The sequence below is a fragment of the Pongo pygmaeus genome, chromosome 23 (assembly GCF_028885625.2).
Source record: "Pongo pygmaeus isolate AG05252 chromosome 23, NHGRI_mPonPyg2-v2.0_pri, whole genome shotgun sequence".
In the NCBI taxonomy this organism is placed as follows: domain Eukaryota; kingdom Metazoa; phylum Chordata; class Mammalia; order Primates; family Hominidae; genus Pongo; species Pongo pygmaeus.
In genome coordinates, this window is record NC_085931.1 from 28,274,224 (window position 1) to 28,296,627 (window position 22,404).

A 22,404-nucleotide genomic window follows, 5' to 3' on the forward strand; every position below is an offset into this window, starting at 1 on the left:
TGTTTATCATCAGAGAAATTTAGAAACATTAAAGTGGTGTTTCTCAAATTGTGGTCTTTGGACCACAGCATCACCTGGGAACTTTTGAGAACTAAAAATTCTGGGGCTTTGCCCCAGAGGCACTGAATCAAAAACTCAGCCCAACGTGTTGTGCTTTCATCACAAGCCCTGGGTGACTCTGGCATGGCAAAGCTTGGTTACCAACATTCTCGGACAGGGTGAGCTTGAGCCAAACCCAAGTCCCGGCATTAAACCCCTGTTTAAGGAAACCAATACAAGGCTGCCTGGCCCTGCCCCCGGCCCCGCCCCCGGCCCTGAGGTGAGGGAGACCTGTGCCGCACCAGAAGAGTTAACATGAGCAGTAACTCCGGGCATCAGGCTTTGTCTGTGCTTTACACGACTTAATCCTCAAGACAAACCTATGAAGTGCGGCACCTTTGTGGATGAGGAAACTGAGGCAGGGAGAGGTTAAGTAAATTGCCAACAGCTAGCAGGTGGCAGAACTGGGCTTCAAATCCAGGCTTTGTTTGACTCCAAAGTCAGGTTCGGAAACATCACGCTGCTGTCCCCTGCAGCAGAGGCCAAAGTTAAGAGTTCACTGAACTTGTGAAATGAGAGTTCCTTGGCTGGAATGGTTAATGCCTTAAAACAATGCCATTTCTCATCTTCCAGTCTAACATCTCAGCAAGGAAGGACCGGGGGCTGGAAAGGCACCCAACTCTGTGCTTGGTGCTGTAGGGAAGACAGAGAAAAACACCACGCACTTCCTGTCCTGTGTCCTACAGCCACCCAGGGAAGTAAGACAACATTTATAGCTCCTTCCCCTGGATGCTTTTTTTTTTTTGAGACAGGGTCTTGCTCTGTCTCACAGGCTGGACTGCAATAGCATGATCCTGGCTCACTGTAACTTCTGCCCCCCTGGTTCAAGTGATTCTCCCGCCTCAGCCTCCTGAGTAGTTGCCATTACAGGCAGGTCCGGATAATTTTCATATTTTTTGTAGAGACAGGGTTTCATCATGCTACGGCTGGTCTCAAACTTCTGGGCTCAGGTGATCTGCCTGCTTCGGCCTCCCAGAGTACTGGGATTACAGGCATGAGCCACCGCACCAGGCCGGGCTCTTCACTTTTTTTTTTTTTTTTTTTGAAACGGAGTCTCCTTCTGTTGCCCAGGCTGGAGTGCAGTGGCACAATCTTGGCTGACTGCAACCTCTGCCTCCTGGGTTCAAGCGATTCTCCTGCCTCATCCTCCCAAGTAGCTGGGATTACAGGTGCGTGCCACCACACCTGGCAAGTTTTTGTATTTTTAGTAGAGACAGGGTTTCACCATGTTGGCCAGGCTGGTCTTAAACTCCTGACTTCAAGTGATCTGCCTTCCCCAGCCTCCCAAAGTGCTGGGATTACAGGCGTGAGCCACCACACCTGGCTGGGCTCTTCACTTTTTTTTTTTTTTTTTTTTCAAGATGCAGTTTCGCTCTTGTTACCTAGGCTGGAGTTTGATGGCACAATCTCGGCTCACTGCAACCTCTGCCTTCTGGATTCCAGTGATTCTCCTGCCTCAGCCTCCTGAGTAACTGGGATTACAGGCGAGTGCCACCATGCCCGGCTAATTTTTGTATTTTTAGTAAAGACGGGGTTTCACCATGTTGGCCAGGCTGGTCTTGCACTTTTGGCCTCAAGTGATCCGCCCACCTCAGCCTCCCAAATTGCTGGGATTACAGGTGTGAGCCACTGCACCCGGTTCTTCACTTTTAGGAGACTGTTTTTCATTCTGTATAGCACTGAATGCTAATTTTAATTATCTTTTTTTTTTCTTTTTGAGACGGTGTCTCACCATCTCCCAGGCTGGAGTGCATTGGTGTGATCTCAGATCACTGCAACCTCCGCCTCCAGGGTTCAAGTGATTCTCTTGTGTGAGCCACCGTGCCTGGCCTTTACTTTATTTTTTAATTTTAATTTTTTGAGATGGAGTCTCACTCTGTCACACAGGCTGGAGTGCAGTGGTGCAGTGGCATGATCTCGGCTCACTGCAACCTCTGCCTCCCAGGTTCAAGCAATTTTCATGCCTTACCCTCCCAAGTATCTGGGATTACAGGTGTGCACCACCATGCCCAGCTGATTTTTGTATTTTTAGTAGAGACAGGGTTTCATTATGTTGGCCAGGCTGGTCTTGAACTCCTGGCCTCAAGTGATGTGCCCACCTTGGCCTCCCAAAGTGCTGGGATTACAGGCATGAGCCACTGCACCCAGCATGAATGCTAGTTTTAAAATCTTTTTTTAACTTCAATCTGAGTAAGATGAGGCATGTATTGCATTGCGTAGATGCTGACTGATTTCATGTTTTCTGTGCTGCCCTCCTGTCATACCTGCCATAAATGCCAGGGGTTAGCCTTCCTGGAATGTCCTTGCTACATTACATGAACTTGCTGCCCCCACTGCCTCTCACAATTTATAAATTACAGTGGAGAAAATGGTGCTGACCCACACTCCGCCCAAGGTCAAGCCAGTAGCTCTGCTCAAGGGTTTGTAAATGCGTTTTGACACACAGCATCTCTCACCCTCACTGCAGGGTCAGTGTAGAGAGAGAGTGGGCTCCCCCTCATCTGGGGACAGTGGGGAGAGTGGGGCCTCCATGGGTGCTCTGGATAGGGAAGCAGAGTTCTGGATGAGGATGCGCCACCAGTGACAGCTTTGGAACTGCAGACACCAAGGCAGAGGCTGCCCCTGGCACGCACAGAGGAGCGGTCTGTGAGGCAGCCCAAGAATGAATCTAGGCAGAGGGTGTCTGACACAAGGGCTGAGGTGGCGGGTGCAGCTGAAAGCAGCTCGGCCCAGCAAACACCTTCTGGAAAGCGTTCTTGGACCTTAAAAAAAACTGCTCTGCTTTCCTTATCCCCACATGTTCCCTTCATCATGGCTAAATCAAGGCGCCTGGTGTGTGATTCAAATGCTCTCCAAGGCCACTCGAGGCCTCTGCCCCTCGGGGTTGCAGCCTGTGTTCCTGTCCTGAAGCCCTGCAGGACACCGGCCACCCTTTTGATTCTTGGCTCTCTTGATCATCTGTAATCGGCTGAGCACTTTGAAGCCTCCGCTGATACTGGAAGCCCTGGGGTGCAGGGCAGCAGATATAGGGAGTCCTGGGATTATAGCATGCACATCCCCAAAGGTGTCACCCAGCTGGATGTGATTACAGCTCCGGAACTGCCTAAGCATGCTGCATGTGGCCCCTGGGGCACAGATTTTCAGTCCCTTTCTTTACCTACAGGAGAAAAAAAGATGCCTGGGGAGATGGACTGGGCCTCCCCCAAGATGGCCCGGTGCACTGGTGGCTGAATCACCCAGAGTCCCTCCCCGTGTGCCCGTCCTTCCCTCTGCTGAATCCATGAATAACCCGCGGGCAGAGCCTGCCACTTTCCTTCCCAATGACAAGCTTGGAGCTGGGGACATGTCAGGTCCTCAAGGAATAAATACTTCCTGAATCTCTGAATTGAGTCTGGTGGAGGAGTCCTCACTGACTAGAAGATGAGGCTAAGAACCTAAAAGGGACTGGGGAGAATGGACTGTGGGCAGCAGGAAGGACAGGAGGCCTCCCTTCACCGAGAAGAAACCGAGACACACAGAGGTGAGGAGGCTCTTAGGGCTGTGTGGCAGGTGGGTGCCCTGCAGCCCTGCGTGCTGACCTGCTGGCGACGTCCTCCTCGGCGCCTGTGTCCAGCACGCTGCTCAGGTTGTGCTCGGCCTGAGTCTCCTCCGGTACCTCCTGCAGCGCCTCAGCCTGCCTCAGGGACAGGCGGTAGTTCTCCAGCTCGATCCGCTCTGGGGTGCCCCTCAGCCGCTTGGCGATGCTGGGCTCCTCCAGGCCGTTCACGCCTGAACCTGCGGGACAAGCACAGAAGCACCGCACTGAGGTCCAACCACAGACGGGGTGTGGGGGTGGGGGCTGACACCCAGGCTGCAGGCCCTCCTGCCAGAACACGGGGCAGCACAAAGGTCAGAGCATTCGCAGAGTTGCCAGAGGCCAGAGAAGGACCCTGGCATGAGATTGGGAATTTCACTCTGCAGGAGAAAGGAAGGTGGCCCTGTCTGCCCTCCAGGTCAGAGCGTTCTCTCTCCTTCATCACCCTGAACCCGGCCCCCAGAGGGGAGACATAGTCTCCCTGCAAGAGTGACTGGTGGTGAGGGGTGTGGGCCATACCACAGGCAGCCAGGAGCCAGGTGCCCCTGAAGCAGCCTTGCCTGAGAAGGGCATCCCCGGTGCAGTCTGCCCCAGGGATCCAGGCCCCCACCAGGTGCATCCCCCACTGCCTGTCCTGGGATCCAAGTCCCCACCAGGCATGTGCCCCACCACTGAGAGGGCCTGGCCAGCTGCCTGAAGAACGTCTCATGCTGTGGATCTGTCTCCTCACAGTTAGATAAGGCACTTTCGGTTTCATAAGGCCACGTCACGTGGGCGATGCTGCCCCTACCACGGCACCACTCCTCAGAGGAAGGACACCAGGCCCGACCGCTCACAGAGGTGGCGCCCAGGCCTCTCCGCAATGCACAGGCACACTGCCCCATCAGTCCTCCGTGGGCTTCCGAAGCCACGGGGTGCCCTGCCTGCGTCCTTTCACCCTGTGGTTTCGGCATCATTGGCAACCTTGGCCTGAGTCCTTTGTGTGCACAGGGTGTCACACCAGGTGATTTTAAAATCCCATTACTCTGGCTGGGTGCAGTGGCTCACGCCTGTAATCCCAGCACTTTGGGAGGCCGAGGCAGGCGGATCACAAGGTCAGCAGATCAAGACCATCCTGGCTAACAACAGTGAGACCCCGTCTCTACTAAAAATACAAAAAATTAACCCGGTGTGGTGGCGGGCGCCTGTAGTCCCAGCTACTCGGGAGGCTGAAGCAGGAGAATAGCGTGAACCCGGGAGGTGGAGCTTGCAGTGAGCCGAGATCGCGCCACCGCACTCCAGCCTGGGTGACAGAGCGAGACTCCGTCTCAAAAAAAAATCCCATCACTCCTCCTCCACTACCATTCTTTGGTAAAGAAGCACTTTTCCCATTTTTAACTTTATACTTTCAAGTACTGCTATGGACTCGGATTTTTGAAAATGTGTTTCACAACTGTGCTTTGGTTTCCTTTAACGTGGAACAGTTCCACTGCCTCCCTTATCACCACCACTATTCTCTGTTGATGTCCCTTGTCCTCCTGATCCTGGTCAGAGGAGGCCGTCATGAGTCTTCTGGTGTGTCCCCTGTAATATGAGCAGCACCAGGTCCAGGTAGAGGCGGGCAACCCCAGGTCGGATTTCCTCATCTTCCAGATGCCTGGCTCCACCAGTAGTTGGCTGAAGGGTCTTAGAAAATTTACAGAACTCCTCAGAGCTCGTTTCCTGATAGATAAATGATGGCAACACCCACCTCCCAGAGCTGTCATGGACACCGAGTGACACAACCCACACATACACATGTGGGGGTGTGTGTTGACCCTGCACCCCACACACACGGTCACCTTCCTCTTCCACTTAACGCCTGCCACCTGGGGAGTGCCCAGGAAACATGAGTGAAGCAGCAGGTCTGGTGTCCAGTAATATTTCCCCACCACTGTGTGCATACTCCTGGAAAGCTGCATCCACAGGCTCTGGAGAGCGAACAGTCGTTACTGAGGAACAGGGCTGAGGCACAGTGCCACGTGGTAGCAGCCTGGTGTTACCAGATTTTTTTTTTTTTTTTTTTTGAGACGGAGTCTCGCTCTGTCGCCCAGGCTGGAGTGCAGTGGCACGATCTTGGCTCACTGCAAGCTCCGCCTCCCAGGTTCACGCCATTCTCCTGCCTCAGCCTCCCAAGTAGCTGGGACTACAGGCGCCCGCCACCACACCCGGCTAGATTTTTATATTTTTAGTAGAGACAGGGTTTCACCGTGTTAGCCAGGATGGTCTCGACCTCCTGACCTCGTGATCCGCCCACCTCAGCCTCCCAAAGTGCTGGGATTACAGGCGGGAGCCACCATGCCCGGCTGTGTTACCAGACCTTTAAGGAGGCAGAGAAGGGCAGAGGTGCTGGAGGGAGCAGGTCATGACTGGGCTGGCACCCTGGCTGGGCAGGTCACCGATTCCTGCAACATTCTAAGCTCTAGGAGCCAACGCTGGGCTTTGGTATGCCACATCATACAAGCCAGTGTTGAGAGACAGGCCGTCCATCAGGCAAAACCTGGCTAAAGGAAAGTGGCGTGTGATTTAGCAATTTTTGTGGCATGACAGGTTGTGCAAAAAGTGTTTTCTGAAGGCCTGCACTTCTGTTGTGTGCAGTGTTTGAACGTCTTTGTGGCGGCTTCAGAAAGAGCTTTTAATGAACCCTGGTAGTCACAGGTTAAGGTCTTGGCACATCTGTTGGAATTACTGACATCCTCCACCAAATAGCATCTTTCAAATTTACTAGAGAATCTTTACTAAAAAAGCAAGATCCAGCGGCGTATTCATATACAAATTCAGGTAATGGCGTGATGAAGGGGCAAAACACGAATACTTGGGTTCACTTGTGCCCTGTACACGTGCCCACCTGTTTTAGCCTTTGCATCCTTGGTGGGGACCTTTTTAAACATCACTGCTCCATTCTTCAACACCGAGCTCAGGGCACAAAAAGAATATGCTATGATGCTGCGCTAGGGCATCTGGAAGATGAGGAAATGTGGACTACAGGTAATGGCAGAAAAGAGGCAGAGAGCAATCCTGATAGATCCGGCCTCAAGTTTCTCCAGAACTGCCCTCCCAGGCCTGGGAGAGCAAAGGCCCTAACTGCACTAGCTCATCATTCCCAAATACCAGTCTTCCCATCACTTGCTTCTCCTCATCAAAATCCACGGCGGCCACCCCATAATGAACAGGGGAGGGCTGAGGATACCCTGTCTGCGGCGCCATTTGATTCTTTCCATCATTTATTTTTGACAACTGCCGTTCAATAGAAAGCAGATGAGAAAGGGAGATAAAGTCAAGCAACTACCCAAGAATCAGCTTTCTGGGAATTCCATAAATACGGAACAAAAAGGGGTATTTCTTTTAGATGGGAGAAGAAAAATAGGCTAAGAACTATCACTTCAGGGAAACGAACAACTAACAGCCATCAATTCAGATGGAAGCGATTTTACAGTAGAGTGAACAAACACTCGGGAAGGAAAACATCCAAGAGGTGTCTGTTTGACGTGGGTAATGTGGGGAACGCATACTGTCTGGCAAGAATTCTACTAGGACCATGGGAAACAAAGCAGATTAAAACACTCTCTACTCTAAAAGAGCTTCAGTAGCACCTGGGAGAGGGCCCTGCAGGAATCCTTTCAGTACGATGTGTCAAGTACCATGAGGCATGTATGCACTCATGGGAGAACATAGAGAGAGTCAGCACACCTGGCAGTCAAGAAAGGTGTTCTGGAGGCATATGGAGTTAGCCGGTTGCAAAAAAAAAAAAAAAAAACATTCTGTGAGGTAGGCACTATCATTTGCAAATGAAGTAACTGAAGTTCAGGTCACACAGCTAGAGAGCCCTGGAGCCAAGATCTGAACATGAGGAGGAAAGGCATCACTCAGGAGATCATTGTGCTGCCCCTAGACTTACAACGAGAAGAAAAACTAGGCACATGTTCGCAACAGCCCTCCCTATCTGCCTTCCCTTTTGGGCATCTTCACCATTGTCTCCTCCCCACTGTAATTTTCTATGTGAGGGACACAGCACTTCACGAAAGCTTCTTGGAGCAGAGAGTCTGGCATCTGGAATGATAGACACTCAGTCTTCCCACTGTTATTGCCCTGGAGATTCTGCAAATCCCGCAGACTAATGGGTTGTCAGGCAACAGAACTTGGCAGTCCAAGCCCAGGGCCCGAGCTCTGGAAGGGGAAATGCTGATTTAATTTTGGGCTTGGCTACAACCAACAAAAAAGAAACCAGAAGCACTGGGAACTGTTCAGATCCTTCACACGCCAGTCCCTGGAGAAAGCCTACAGAAATGCTGCGCTGGGGACGGTGGAAAAGGGGAGCTGGGAGGCAGCAGTTGCCTCTCCTGTGCCAGACCCACCAGGCCATTAAGCCAGGTCCACACAGAGCTCCAGCTCACCCTGTGGCGAGACAAGGACACGGAGGCACACTGGCAGGCCATTCCCAGGGGTTCAGTGTTTCCAAAGGGAAGGTGGTGCTCAGAGGACAATGGGCAAGGACCCCAAACTCACCAACTGCCAAAATATGCTCCACATTCCCAGCCCTTCACCTCAAAGTGCCATGGGAAATTAAAAAAAAAACCACACGCACAGACAAATCAAAACAATCAGCATCCTTCATTCTCTGTCCTGAGCAAGGGGCTTTCTGTCAGATGAATCAGACGGTGATGAGAAACCAAGATAGTGAGAGCGGTAACAGCGGGGACCTGGGCAGCGAAGACAGCCCTGTGACCTCCTCCCTCATCAACTAATGGCAGAACCCAGGAGGAGAGAGCAGGAGTGCAGATGTAAACAAGCGCTTTGCAAGGTGCTGGATTGCAAAGCCGAAGTGCACCCCGCCTGTCAGGCTAGCTGGCCCTACCCCCCGCCCTCTACTTCACATGCCTTAGTGCAACAACAGCCCAACAGGGACTTTCCAGCTCAAAGCGGGATGAAAGATCTGCAATAATTTCCAAGGCCAAGTCTTCAGTAAGTCAGGACAGGCAGCTCTCAGGTCACGGGGAGGCCAATTACAGCCCCACACATACCACAAGGAAACAGCTCCCAGGATCTGGGCCACATCCTAAATAGGAAAAAGGCTCTGGGCCTCACCTCAGGTTCTGTTTTGGAATAGTCACTGCCTGCATGAGCTCCATACATCATTCTGGAAGAAACGTTTCTCCTAACAGGACAACCTGCTCTCGGCTGATGGGCAAGAGCTGGCAGGGGGCTTTATTTGCTTCCACCTGACTCCTGGAGAGGCATCAGCGGGTGCGGAGGATACTAAGAGGCGGGGTCTTTCCAGGGCCTCGGCAGGCAGCTCCTCTTCCTCCTCCCTACAGTGGTGGCAAAGTCCCCCTGTACTCGGCACAGCAGCTGCCGAGGACACTTCAGGGCTCTGGGCCACTGAGAAGGGTGTCGCATAGGAAATCAGGATGTCGAGGGCCTCTTCTGCCTCTTTCTGGCCTGTCCTCCCACTCCTTTTTCCTTTCCTTCTTTATGAGCTTGGGCAAGTTTGAATGGAATCCAAGTCTGACAAGGACTGAAGAAAAGGTGCTGTGTACACAGACTGATTCCCATCCTGTTTCCCATGTCTCTAAGTAGGATGGCTGCAGGGGTTCATTCATCCAATCACCGATTCAACAAATGTTTCACCACCTGCTTCCAGCCAGACACCCTGCAGGTGCTCAGGCACACCAGTGACACAGCAGACAAGATCTGTGCCCTGGAGCAGCCCACATTCTGATAGCCTATGGGTGTCACCCATCTGCTAAGACAGGCTGATGACCTCAGGGAGATAAAAGGGGCCGACTGTGACCACCTTCCGGTGTCACCTTCCGGCAAGAATGGCGCTGTGATTGAAATGACTCGTCCATTTGAGAAGTGTGCTCCTGCCGTTTTGGAATTCACAGATTCTCCTTAAGCTAGTCCCTCTCATTCCTGCTGCTTTTACCAGGCGGTACTGGGTATTTTCACTGTGACTCTGAAGAAAGATCAACTAACATCATTTCAGCTTGGTTATTTCTCTTATTTATGTTTTTGTAGGAACAGGGTCTCACTATGTTGCCCAGGCTGGTCTTGAACTCCTGGGCTCAAACGATCCTCCCAGCTCAGCCTCCCAAGTAGCTGAGATTATAGGCGTGAGCCACCACACCCAGCCCAGCTAACGTCATTTCAGCTGCCTTCCCCATATGTCCTCCCAAAGCCTTCCCTGCCCCGATCTTCTTGAACTAAAAGAAGCACCAAGCCATGAACCCATTCTGAACCGCAACGTCTCAGGGGAGATGTAAGGAAGAGAAACGTGAAGAAATGGCCAGGTTGACAGCATGAGCCTAAGTTTCCAGATCCGCAGCAAAATCAGTCACAGTGACGTTCGTGCTGCCTGATCCACCGCTCTCAGAAACTCACAAAATCACCCTGGGAAACTGGGATGCCCTCTTCACACAGAGCCCAGATCATGGACAGGGCTGTAAGTGGGATCCATGCCTCCATCTGTTTGATCCCGTTCAAGCTGGAAACAGTACAGTCCCTAGGTTCTCCCACACGTCCTCACATACTGGGAAACGGGGATGAAACCACGTGAAGTGTGGCTGTTCTGAAATGTTCGGAACCATGTCTGGCCCAGACATTTTCCAGTTTAGGGCCAGGCCTATGGAATGTATGAAGCTGCAGAGGGACCCCATTGCCTTGATCTGGGCTGGTCAAAATACAGTGAAGAATCAACTTGGATACTGGTTCACTCCTATCTTGCTTTGAGCTAAAGTTCCCACAGGAGATCCCATTGGCAACATGGCTGCCATCCTGACTTAGAAACCTAAAGTAGTGGGATGGGTCACTACCGGCCTCGGGGACTTCACCACAACTCTGGTCAAGCTGCACATCATCTGGTATCTGCGGAAGAAGGCCTCTAGCCTATTTTTAGGAGAAGTCACCCCTGGGGAGGAAAGATTCAGAGGGCTTATTAAAGGGCCCTGCAGTGTACAAAAGGTCTTCCTGCACTTATTCTCAGGCACCTGGTGCCACCAACTTGGGCTTTTCTCCTCTGCTGCCCCATTCACTTGCCTTAGAGGCTGCTTGATGGTGCTCACATTTTTATACCATTGACAGCTATGTTCTCATTCCAGGAGGGCAAGCCCCAGAGCTGTGTGTGGAAAGGAAGTTTCTAAGCCACTGCTATGGCAGAGTGGTTTCTATCCCCACACGCTGCCCTCCAACAAACTTCTTCTGTGGTTTCCTACTGGCAGGGAGTGTGTGTTCACAAGAGTTTTCCAAGATCACATGATATGAGGTGTTTCTTGCTTGTGAAGCGGGCAATGAGGGATAAGCAGCAGTGTTTGTTGAGCGACTACCTGTGCCGGGCACTATGACAGGCAGGCTCCACACACGGCCTTAAACATCACAAATCCCACAAGTCCCTGTGATTACATTGAGGGCTCTGAGTCAGTGATGTTGAATAACATGTCCAAAGACTCACATGAGCCAGAGCCAAGGCTAACCCTAGTCTCTAAGAGTCCTTCCAATCAATCATGCAGGAAAGAATTTGTTTGTTTGTTTTTGACACAGGGTCTCACTCTATTGTCCCAGCTAGAGTGCACCAGTGCAATCATGGCTCATTGCTGCCTCAAAATCTTGGGCTTAAGTGGTCCTCCCGTCTCAGTCTCCTGAGTAGCTAAGACTACACGTGTGCGCCATCACGCCTGGTTAATTTTTGAATTTTTTTTTAGAAACAGGCTCTTGCTATGTTGCCCAGGCTGGTCTCAAACTCCTGGCCTCAAGTGATCCTCCTGCCCTGGCTTCCCAAAGTGTTGGGATTACAGGCATCAGCCACTGTGCCTGGCCCAGAATGGAGTGTGTGTGTGTGTGTGTGTGTGTGTGTGTGTGTGTGTGTGTGTGTGTGTGTGTGTGTGTGTGTGTGTGTGTGTGTGTGTGTGTGTGTGTGTGTGTGTGTGTGTGTGTGTGTGTGTGTGTGTGTGTGTGTGTGTATTTTTCAGATGGAGTCTCACCCTGTCACCCAGACTGGAGTGCAGTGGTGCAATCTCGGCTCACTGCAACCTCCATCTACCAGGTACAAGCAATTCTCCTTCCTCAGCCACCCAAGTAGCTGGGATTACAGGCGCGCGCCATCAGGCTGGATACTTTTTGTATTTTTAGTAGAGACGGGTTTCACCATGTTGGCCAGGCTGATCTCAAACTCCTGACCTTGTGATCCGCCCGCCTTAGCCTCCCAAAGTGCTGGGATTACAGGTGTGAGCCACCGCGCCCAGCCCCAGGATGGAATTTTTAACTGCCCGCTACACATGAACTATTCTTCATTTGGAGTAACTTTATTTGTATGTGGGGGCACTGAGAATAGTGGGAAAGCAGGTGACATGGGCTCATTGGGAAATTCAGTTGCTTTGAAGATACTTAATTATCAGAAGAGTTGGGAAATTCTGAGTTAAATACAATATGCTAGAGAGGCCAAAGAGGAAAAAACCCAATAGGGAACAAACCAGTTCTGTACCAGGGAAAACCACCCAAATGGGAGGGGGGCCACCCCTCAGACCCAAACGCTGTTTCCCAAGCATGCTGAGGACACCCCTGCAGTGAGGACACCGCTAGGGGGGACGAGAGCTCCTCATCACCGCAGTCCTGTGCTCTCACTCTGTGTGACCCTGTGGAACTTTTGCTTTTGAATTAGTTTTTTTTTTTTTTTTTTTGAGATGGAGTCTCACTCTGTTACCCAGGCTGGAGTGTAGTGGTGTGATCTTGGCTCACTGCAAACCTCCGCCTCCCGGGTTCAAGTGATTCTCCTGCCTCAGCCTCCTGAGTAGCTGGGATTACAGGCGCCTGCCATCATGCCCGGCTAATTTTTGTATTTTTAGTAGAGATGAGGTTTTACCATGTTGGTCAAGATGGTCTCGATCTCCTGACCTCAGGTGATCTATCCTCCTCGGCCTCTCAAAGTGCAGGGATTACAAGGTATGAGCCACCGTGCCTGGCCGAGTTAGTTTTTTACTGTCAGGTTATTTTTACTGTTATGATTACATCACCTCCCAAGGTGCCTTTTTGGCAAATGGAAATCCTGGTACACATCAATGTATCTGGTCAAGGCAAGGAGGTTTCTTTTAAGCTATACACCCGACTCTCCAGTAACATACAACTCACCAGTGTGTCATGCAGCTCTCCTGAAAACGTATTTTTCACGTGTTATACCATCTCACAGGTAAACCTTGACTTGATTCGTATCAACTGGCCAGGCCATCTTCCTGATGGCTGCTTCTTGGCGTTGGGAGGCTGTGGACATGTCTAAAGCACTGGAATTCAGCTGGGTCTCCTCTTAAACTGCACGAGTGCTGCGCTCTAGCTGTCTACCTTCATTACCTGCCCACCTGGATGTAGCTGGGTAAGATCTCAGAAAGGGTAGCGGTTATGCGCTGGGGTTTGAAATATTTTAACTCTTTGGTTCAAATACGTGGCTCGTGAACCGGGAGGTTCCCTACAGTTACATAACAAGTAATCTGTCAAGTCAATAGTTGCAGGGCTGATCTCTCCAATCCTAAGGGGTAGGTGAAGGCAGGAAGGATGGCGTCCCCCCTACTTCTGCCGTCGTTACCCGATCCTGCTTCTGGCTCCACTTCGCACCCTCGAAGGGCCTTTATACACATCTTTATTAGGGCATCTCTCCCCTTCTGTTTAGGTCTGAATGGACTCTAAAACCAGAGGCTCTGCTGGGGAGAGGGATTATTCTCATCATCTTTGTGTTCCTGAAGCTATCAGTGCATCAGGGTAGACAGCCAATAAAGTGTTTCGAATAAATGATCAGGATAAAGAATTCTAATCCTGTGTCTGAGCTTTGCTCCACTATAATATTGAGCATATTCTGGCCTTGGTTTCCTCATCTTAACACAGAGACTTTATGACCACCAAGCCTGTCAGGTAGCTTGGTGCTATGCAGGGCCCCAAGAACAAATGGGAACGGCCGCCTCATGAAAAGGGCAAGTCTACCAAGACAGCAACAGTTCTCATAGCACTCAGGAGAGAAATTCTGATGAAGACGCCAATGGCACAGCGGACATCAAAGTTCTGAAAAGAGACTACCTCGAATGGCTTGATGTCCTGATACAAGCACTTCACTTCGCGGTAGAGGGGAGTTTGGTTCTGGGAAGCAGCTTGCTCACCAGAAAGGGGCCCAGTGTTGACACGTGGCGAGGGAAGGGCAGAGGAGGATGTGGATCAGCACGAGCAAGTCCAGGCTGACGTGCTTTCCCCAAGACTCCAGGCTCTATTCCAACCCTCCTGTCCTCCAGAGCAGAGTGCCCCTGGCACTCCCAGTCCAGAATGCATCCAAAGCCAGCTCTGATGTGACCCTCCTGTGAGCAGCCACACAGCCTCAGGCAGGCTAGGTCTACATCGGAGGACCCACAGAGACAAACCCACGTTCCAACAAAAGGCTTCTTTTAAATAGGTTCAGATGCCTTTCTTTTAAAGACACAAAATCACATATACATACTCCCTTGGCTAGCTGCAGATGTGTTTTTGGAAAGAAACTAAAGTTGCCTGCCGCAGTGCCCATGACTACCCTGTAAAACGTCAATCACAGTCACACTTCTGTTTTCACCTGTCGGAGGGCCACTGAGGCTGGCCTGGAAAAGAATCATTAGTGTCTAGGGATGGAGAGGCTCTAAACAAGCAGGCAGACACTAAGAACAAAGGCTGATGGTGCAGGAGTGCCACAGCCCAGGCTCGGGGCACCCTTTCTGCAGCATCAGCAGCAGCTGAGCAGCTGTGGGTCTATCATAAAACACCCATTCGTGCACTGATTCCAAGAGGAAATCAGGTACCCTCCTCTCCTCCAAAGGGGCCACAGGGTAACACCGAGGCTCCTGGGTCTAACCAGCAACCCCAGACAGGCCCTGGGACCACACATAAACCCTTGCTCTGCCTAAGAGAAAGCTACCTGGCTCCTACTCACATTTCCGACTTTCAGGTTAGGAGTTGAAAATTTAGCTTAATGAAGGCCAGGCTTGGTGACTCATGCCTGTAATCCCAGCACTTTGGGAGGCTGAGGCAGGAGGATCACCTGAGGTAAGGAGTTCGAGACCAGCCTAGCCAACATGGTGAAACCCAGTTTCTACTAAAAATATAAAAATTAGCTGGGCGTGATGGTATGTGACTGCAATCCCAGCTACTCAGGAGACTGGGGCAGGAGAATCGCTTGAACCTGGGAGATGGAGGCTGCAGTGAGCCAAGATCGCACCACTGCACTCCAGCCTAGGTGACACAGTGAGACTCCATCTCAAAAAAAAAAGGAATATTTAGCTTAATGTAAATCCTGTGTAGGACTGTTTGTGCTTTTGTTACTATAGTGAAGAGCCCCTAGGGTGTCATGGAATCAGTAGGTGACTTCACATCCCATTCATGCAGGCTGAGGGAAAAAGCAATGCCAAATTTAGCCAAGCAGCCACGGAGATTTAACCGTGCTTCTAAACAGTTGGCACGCAACGCAGGTCCACTCCCCCAGCCCACTCTGCTGCAGCCTGGAGACAGCCAAGCTCTCACCTCTTCTGCTTCCCCCAGTCTCTGCTGGCTGAAGATACATCTCAACGGGCTACCTTGTCCTAACCCCACAGCAGGCACAGGCCAGAGAGGGAGGCCCATTCACAGCCAGTAGAAATGATTCTAATTCACCCTCACTCTAATTCTTCCAGAACTTCCTGGAATCCCTGCCAATGACAATCACATTTGATATTCTTGTAATGCTTTTAAATAAACAAGTTTCATACATCTTAACTTATGCGCTTTTCACAAAAACTTTAGCAGACAGAGGAGCAGGTAGCATTTTTCTTCATTTAAAAATTTTACACATGGTAAAACTGAGGCTCACAGAGGTTATGACGGCAAGCATGACAGGTGGCAGAACTGAAACTCAAATTAACATCTTCTGTTTCAAGATCTGTGCTGATTCCATTGAGACCCAGCTCCACTCTCTGAGGCTGCGGCCACCCCCAAAGGGTGTGCACATCCACTGGGGTACAGAAACAACACAGGATCTCTGCTTTTATTTTGCAGGTCTGCCTTCTAAAATGATCTGCACCCGTCCATCCTACAGCATGCAGTCTTCATATGGGGTCCCAACGTGTGAGGAAGCACAGCCACTAGGAAGTGTGTTCACGGTTTTATGGGGGCTGACAGGTCTGGAGGCCTGGGCTGGGAGCTGGCAACACTGTTCAGGATCACTTTTCTGATTCTCACCGTCCTCTATCCTGATAGCCTCCTCTACCCCACCCCCACTCCTCCCACAATATAACTGAGGCTGACAGTCTGTCAATGTCATGTCCTTTCTTCTAACTTTAGTCTAGTTCTGTGGTTCTCAACTGGGGTGATTTTTCCCCTGGGTCACTTGGCAATGTCTGGAGACATTTTCTGTTGATACAGTTTGGGGAGGGGGTGCTACTGATGTCTGATGGGGAGAGGCCAGGGACACACCCGACACACCACAAGGCACAGGACAGCCCTCACAGCAAAGCAGGATCCAGCCCAAAACGTCCACAGTGCTGGGCTGGAGAAGCCCTGGCTTAGAAGTTATATCAAGTTATTTCTAATCTCTTACCAAACAGGCTGACCAACCAACTCTCCACATGCTCTGACGTGGTGAGCTCACGACCCTTCACCGTGGCTGCCAGGGTGCAATGCCTGACCAGCAGGAGTGCAGTACATGGAGGACCAACCGAGGACTGCCTGGTGAACAGGTAGCTCTGGGCTTGCCATCCACAGACAGGAAATCCACGAGGGAGGTGCATGCTGTGACAAACCTGGTCACTGCCACTCGCTGAGCACCTGCACTTTCCCTTGTCTCATGACACGACTCCACTGACGGAAGGTGACTCTGCTCCTCCTGGCAATGCCCCTGCAGGGCACCTGCACATCCCCTACCTCTCCGTCCACGTTCGTCGTGTGCATGAGGCCGCAGGAATTAAAGGAGACCACCAGAGATGAATCTGATGGGCTTCTCGCCTTTCACTCACTTTCTCCTGGCTGGATGCTAGAAGCCTCTGACAAACAGAACGTTCCACTTGGACATTACAGCAGGACGTCTCACTAAACCCAGGAAGAAAACTGACGGGAGAACATGGCATGGAAAAACACACCTACCTTTGTGCTGTGTTCTCAACTCTTCTTTTTCCCCATTTTCCAGAAACCTCCAACCTGAGAGCTCTGAGGGCCCCTGCCACAGTGTGCCTTGCCAAGGTCAGGCCAGGCCGCGCCACGGGTGCCCAGGAGGCTTCCTGAAAAGCTCTCTATGCTGAACCACGTTGCAGCTGGCAGGCACAACCAGGACTTCCCATGCACACTTAGCCCGAAGACTTACGAGTCAGTCACTTTACATGTGAGTTCAGTACAGAGTGGCCCAAGCCTGAGTAGATCAGAATGTCCATATTCAGCACGAAAAGAGGTACAAAATCATCCCTTCCTTCCCCTATCCCAAACCCCACACAGGCCCACGGCAGGCAATATCTTAAGAGGACTGTGTAATGGCAGCTGTGAAGCTCTAACACAATGGAATTGTCAGCTCCACCTTCACTCAGGCCTTTGAAACGTATCAGAAAATGAGGTGGTAGAGGAAAAGCCAACAGATTTATAAGCTAGAAGCAGTTACACCAGAACTTGAAGAAAAATCATCCCCCAAGCATGTTCCCCAATCCTCCACATCACTGGCAGGGTGGACGGATGGAGGAATGGCTTATTCTTCATAACAAAACCTCAGGCTCGATTCGAGAGGACCAAAACGAAGGATATAGAGAAAATGAAGAGAAAGTTCATTTCATGTTATTTACAGTCAATTCGGATGGTTGTCATTCTCTTCCTCCACTTCTTTTATGACTTCCCCCCTTGCACCTCAGTGAGAAATCCTTTGCCTTTATTTAATGTGCTGTCTTTCCAGAGGCACATTCCCAACTCTGGGATGGTTGTCAAATTGGGAGACCTGTATTTTCCAGGAATAATGAAATGGAAACCCACTGGCTTCTCCAGGGCATCTACACATAGGGCTCTTGACTCTTGCCCACGCTGCCGAGCCCAGGCTGCAGGGAATGATGAAGGGCAGCTCCTGTGTCCTCTGCACAGCTTCTGCCCAACTCTGAGTTTATTGGTTATGTGGCCTTGGCCAAGCCTGCCTAACTCCTGTGTGCCTGTTTCCCCATGTGCAACATGGGGCCTGCCTCCCTTATGGCTGCTGTGAGGATCCAAGGTCAGCTACACAAAGCATCTGCTTAGGGCCTGTGCACAGTGCGTGCTACATGTTAGCAACCGCTGCTGCCGCTACTGTGTCTCCCAGCATCGTCTTCTGTGAGTGAGCATGGCAAGGGTCCCCAGGGCTAACTGATAAACATCAGTCACACGTGGGGACAGTAAAGCTTGATGGCACTGCAAGCTTTACTGTCGATTTTTATTTGGGGAAGGTATTTCAGCAAAGAGGGCTTTCTTGGTTGCAAACACAGACAAGCACTAAGCACGGTCTTTTGAGCAGCATGAAGGATGGCTGCTGGCTCTTGGCAACACAGCAAGCCAGTGCGGACTGACTCTTACCTCCCTGGCCCTTCATTCTCCTCACTAAGCACCTAGTGCTTCCTGTTTCTCTGAGATCGCAGAGCCCTCTTCCCTGCACCCTCCACTGCAGCGTTCCTGTGCCTCTACCAACGCCAATACCCCGAGAAGGCTGAACTGGCCTAAAGGAAGGCAGCAGCTGGTTCACAGTAATTCACATTAGATGAAACTCTAGAAGAAAATGTTTACTTTTAAAAGAACCTACTGACCTAGTCTCTTGGTAGTAAAATGGTAGGAAAGAAATTTTATAGCTGGTCTCACTGTAACCTGGTCTTTTTAGTCTTAGTTCTGGGGAACAGGGCAACAATAAATAAATATGCTGCCATAATCCTGTTAATCGATACCAGCTCTTCCTTGGTCACCAGGTTGTACTTTGTCCATGAAAACTACTCCGGCAGGAGTTCCCACCCGCTGCGCTGTGGCCGGGGCTGGGTCATAGACCCAGGCCTGTCAGGAACCAGGCCACATAGCTGGAGGGGAGTGGCTGGCTAGTGAGTGTCGCAGCCTGAGCTCCGCCTCCTGTCAGATCAGCGGCGGCAGCACGAGATTCTCCCAGGAGCGGGAACCTATTGTGAAGCGAGCATGTGAGGGACCCACGCCGCATGCTCCTTATGAGAATCCGACTAAGGCCTGATGATCTGAGGTGGAAGAGTTTCATCCCAAAACCACTGCCCACCCCAGTCTGTGAAAAAACTGTCTTCCATGAAACCAGACCCTGGTGCCAGCAAGGTTGGGGAACACGGCCTGCAGCGTGGCTCTTCTCCCGCAGGTGCAGGAGAGTTGGCTCCTCATGCTTCTCACTTTTCAGGTTTGAGCTCTGGGCAGCGATCAAGTGCCCGGGCTACGCCCCTCTCTGGAGCTCTCTTACACAGTACTCCTGGCTTCATTAGCCCAGAAGAACATGAGAACAGCATGAAAACATACTCATTTAGGCCTCTGCCAGGAAAATGGCTCTGGTTTTGCCAGGTTTTTGTTGAGGAAAACCCAGACCCACAAAAGCCCTGAGTTCCAGTGCCCTTGGGACCTTGCCTGGTGTCGGTCTTCAGGAATTAATTCTACCTTAAGGAGCACCTGTCACCAGAACAACTCAGGGCCCGTGCCCTTCCACTGGTTCTCCTTTCCTGGGGAATTGGCAATGGCTGAGGCAGGGTAACACTGAGATGCAGGTGCAGGGACAATCCAACCTTGCAGAAGGCTCTGGAATCCCAGCGAGGCAGGAGGCACTGGGCTGAAACGCTTTGGGTTCTTCTGGGAACAGGGACTACTCAATGTAAAACAATTACTGAAGACCAACAGTTCCAAGCATGGACCTAAAAGAAATCAGGCTGCACTGACTATGAAATGAGAGTGATCAAATGGCAGTAACTCTGATGTTTCACAGAACACAGAATAAGGAAATCAGTCACTTAACAGTCAGACCTGGGCAGTCTCATGTGATTAATGTAGAAGCACAAAGAGCTGGGTAAGTACAGAAAGAAATAGAGATAAAGAAAACACAAGAGGCCAAGAGAAGTTCTGTAAGGATTTTTCTAGTAGCTGTCCCAGCATGGCCCCAAGAGTCTGCAGCAAGGCGGAGCTGGGGCCCTAGACTCCCTGTCTGTGGAAGGGTGTTCCAAAACTTCCCTTTCATGCCAGCAAGGGCCTTCTGAGGGGCGTGTGCCTTCTTCCCGTTTTAGGCACATTCTGCCTGTGCACGGCATACTTCTTATTGCTGGGAGGAAAAGTACATCAGTGACAAGGTTGGGCTTAGCTAGCCTGAGTTAGGGTGAAGATGCTGGCAGTGATTCAACCTCTTGCCCACTGTCCTTCTTGGAGACCCATTAAAGGGCCCCCAAAATATTCAGAAAGTGTTCATAAACTGCTTTTGCAAAGTGATGTGGAAGTTGGCCTACAGGAAGTAAAAGGGACCTGGTGTTCACGTGGCTGGTAGAACCCGGAAGTAATTGATGGAGAGTCCCATCTGCCTGGAGGCCTGCGTCCCCTCCCGGGCAATGAAACGTGTTTCTGCGCACAAGCCTACCACCTCCTCCCGCCAAGGTAAGCGGTGAGGAGACAAGGAGCAATTATAAAGAAAGAGGTGTTGGCAGCCAACAGGGTGCTGAGAATTCCGGACGGCAGTGAGAGGAGCCCACAGTGCCATGACCTGACCTGGGCAGGAGTGCCAATGGGCCTCACCGCCCCTTGTTTCATTATGACTAATCTACTTGCTGGCACTTGTGAGGCACTTGGCTGGGTGAGCTGCAAGGTAAGGGCTGGTTTTTGAGTCTCAAGGAGGTTTCAGGGCTTCGTGAAAGGGGCTGGAATTCGGAGAGACTCCTCCTGAAACCTCTGCCTGGCTACTGCCGTTCAGAGCTCCACATGGGTGTTTTTATCTCGGGGGGCACCTGTGGGACCTGGGTCCTATACGGCATCATCCTGCCCTATTTTTTAGCATGAAAATAAGCGTGGCCCATTTTCACAGCCTGCTCTCCTTCCATGTCTGTACCACGGCCTCCCTCTTAGGCAGTGTGTTAATTAGGAAAACTGACAGGGAGTTTATGAGAAAAAAGAACAGATTTCCGGAAGTTTCAGAAGGAAACTGAGATCCAAAGGGGATTTTCTGGGGTGTTGCCAATGGGCAGCACAGAATCACGATGGGTGTCCCCACCTTCCTGCTGGAAGCCTCAGGCATCGCTCTGAACAGCAGTGGTCCCCTCCCCTTTATTGCTGGGAGATGGGCAGGCAACATCAGCCAGGGGCTGAGATTTGAAAATTATGCACATGTATGTATCCATCCTTATTACTGACTCTCAGTTAATTTATTGTCACTTATGGCGCCCCCCACATCCCAATTCCTTCTCTCCCTTCTGCAGGCACCAGGATACTGACTGACTTATTTCAGAGAAAGGGGAGCAAGAGGCTACAGACCTGGGGGGCTGAGGGGAGGAAGGACATGAGCAGGCCAGGAGACACCGCCCAGACTCTCGGAACCATCAAGGCTCTGAGGAAAATGACGGTGTCACAGCAGAGCTGTGAGCTACTGGGGGGTGAGGCCCTCCCTGACCTGGACTCTGGTTGTCGAGAATGCCAAGCAGACCCCAAGGCCCTGCTGCTCTGATCTATGGGGAAGCCAAGACCTCTTCACGTTCCAAGAGAGCTGCTTCAGGGGGATGGAGGCCAGAGAGGGCTCTTTCATGTGAGAACACCCAAGTGCCTAGGGCCCGGCAGGTGCAGACTCGGGGCTGAGTGCTTTGACCACCACAGCACAGTGCCCTCTCTTGGGCCAATTGAGCATGAGGCTAGGCCTGTGCCCACTGCAGCTGGCAAAATGTGGGAACAGTGCCACAGCTGCTAATGCCAGCAGCAGTGTGTGTGAGAAGGGAATAGTCTGTTTTCAATACAGGCTACTCCCTCCAGGCTGGAGATGGGCCAAAAAGAATCAGATATCCCAGCTCAGTGTCCAGGTCACACCAAAGATGGCATGAGAGAGAAATCAGCTCAGGAAGAAAGAGCAAGAACTTTCAACCTTACCAGGAGCAAGGCTGCTGTGCCTGCGGGCATGCCTGGCAGAGCCTCCAGGTGGAAGACAGACACGCCCCTGGCCCCAGCTCCCTGCCACAGTTGGAGGCAGGAAGAAGGTGCCTGGCTCTATGTCCCTATGGTTGACCAGGCTCTGTATGGCATTTCTACCCCTCCATCCGCCCAGACTGCGGGCCCTCCTGCTGGTGGACTGCACCTGAGGCCCATGGGCACAGGTGGCATCCTTCTTGCTTTTCTCCACTTGCAGCTGCTGCAAAGCAAAACTTCGCACCACTCCAGCCCCTACACAGGAGTCCTCTGTTAAAGGGAAGCTATGTCAGGTATAAAAACCTATTTCCCCACTTTGCACCTCTGCTGTCTTGCTGACCCCCCGGAGTGGGAGTCCTGAGCCACAGTGGCCTCAAGCTCACTCCCAAGACCTGCCTGAGCTTCCCCCTTTCCCACCCTGTGGTCAAGAGAAAGGGAAGGAAAAGAAAAACTCAGAAACCCGAAGATTGTTTGGAATTTATTCTCTTAAATAAGAATGTAACATTTGTTAAAAAAAAAAAAATTAAAAGCACGACACCTTGGTTTCACAGTAAACGGCAAAAACAAAGTTACACAATTAAATAAAAACTCACAAAGAAACACACCAA

At 51.3% G+C, this 22,404-nt stretch overlaps 1 protein-coding gene across 13 annotated transcripts in view; it reads right to left on the minus strand.

The window, feature by feature from the left end:
• Nucleotides 1–22,404, minus strand: part of MICAL3 (microtubule associated monooxygenase, calponin and LIM domain containing 3) — a 234,570-nt gene that overhangs the window by 49,693 nt on the left and 162,473 nt on the right. For all 13 annotated transcript variants that reach the window (XM_054470576.2, XM_063662754.1, XM_063662758.1 and 10 more), the window contains one exon: nucleotides 3,678–3,873. In XM_054470576.2, coding sequence (XP_054326551.2) covers nucleotides 3,678–3,873 — 196 coding nt within the window. The remainder of the gene's footprint in view (nucleotides 1–3,677; nucleotides 3,874–22,404) is intronic.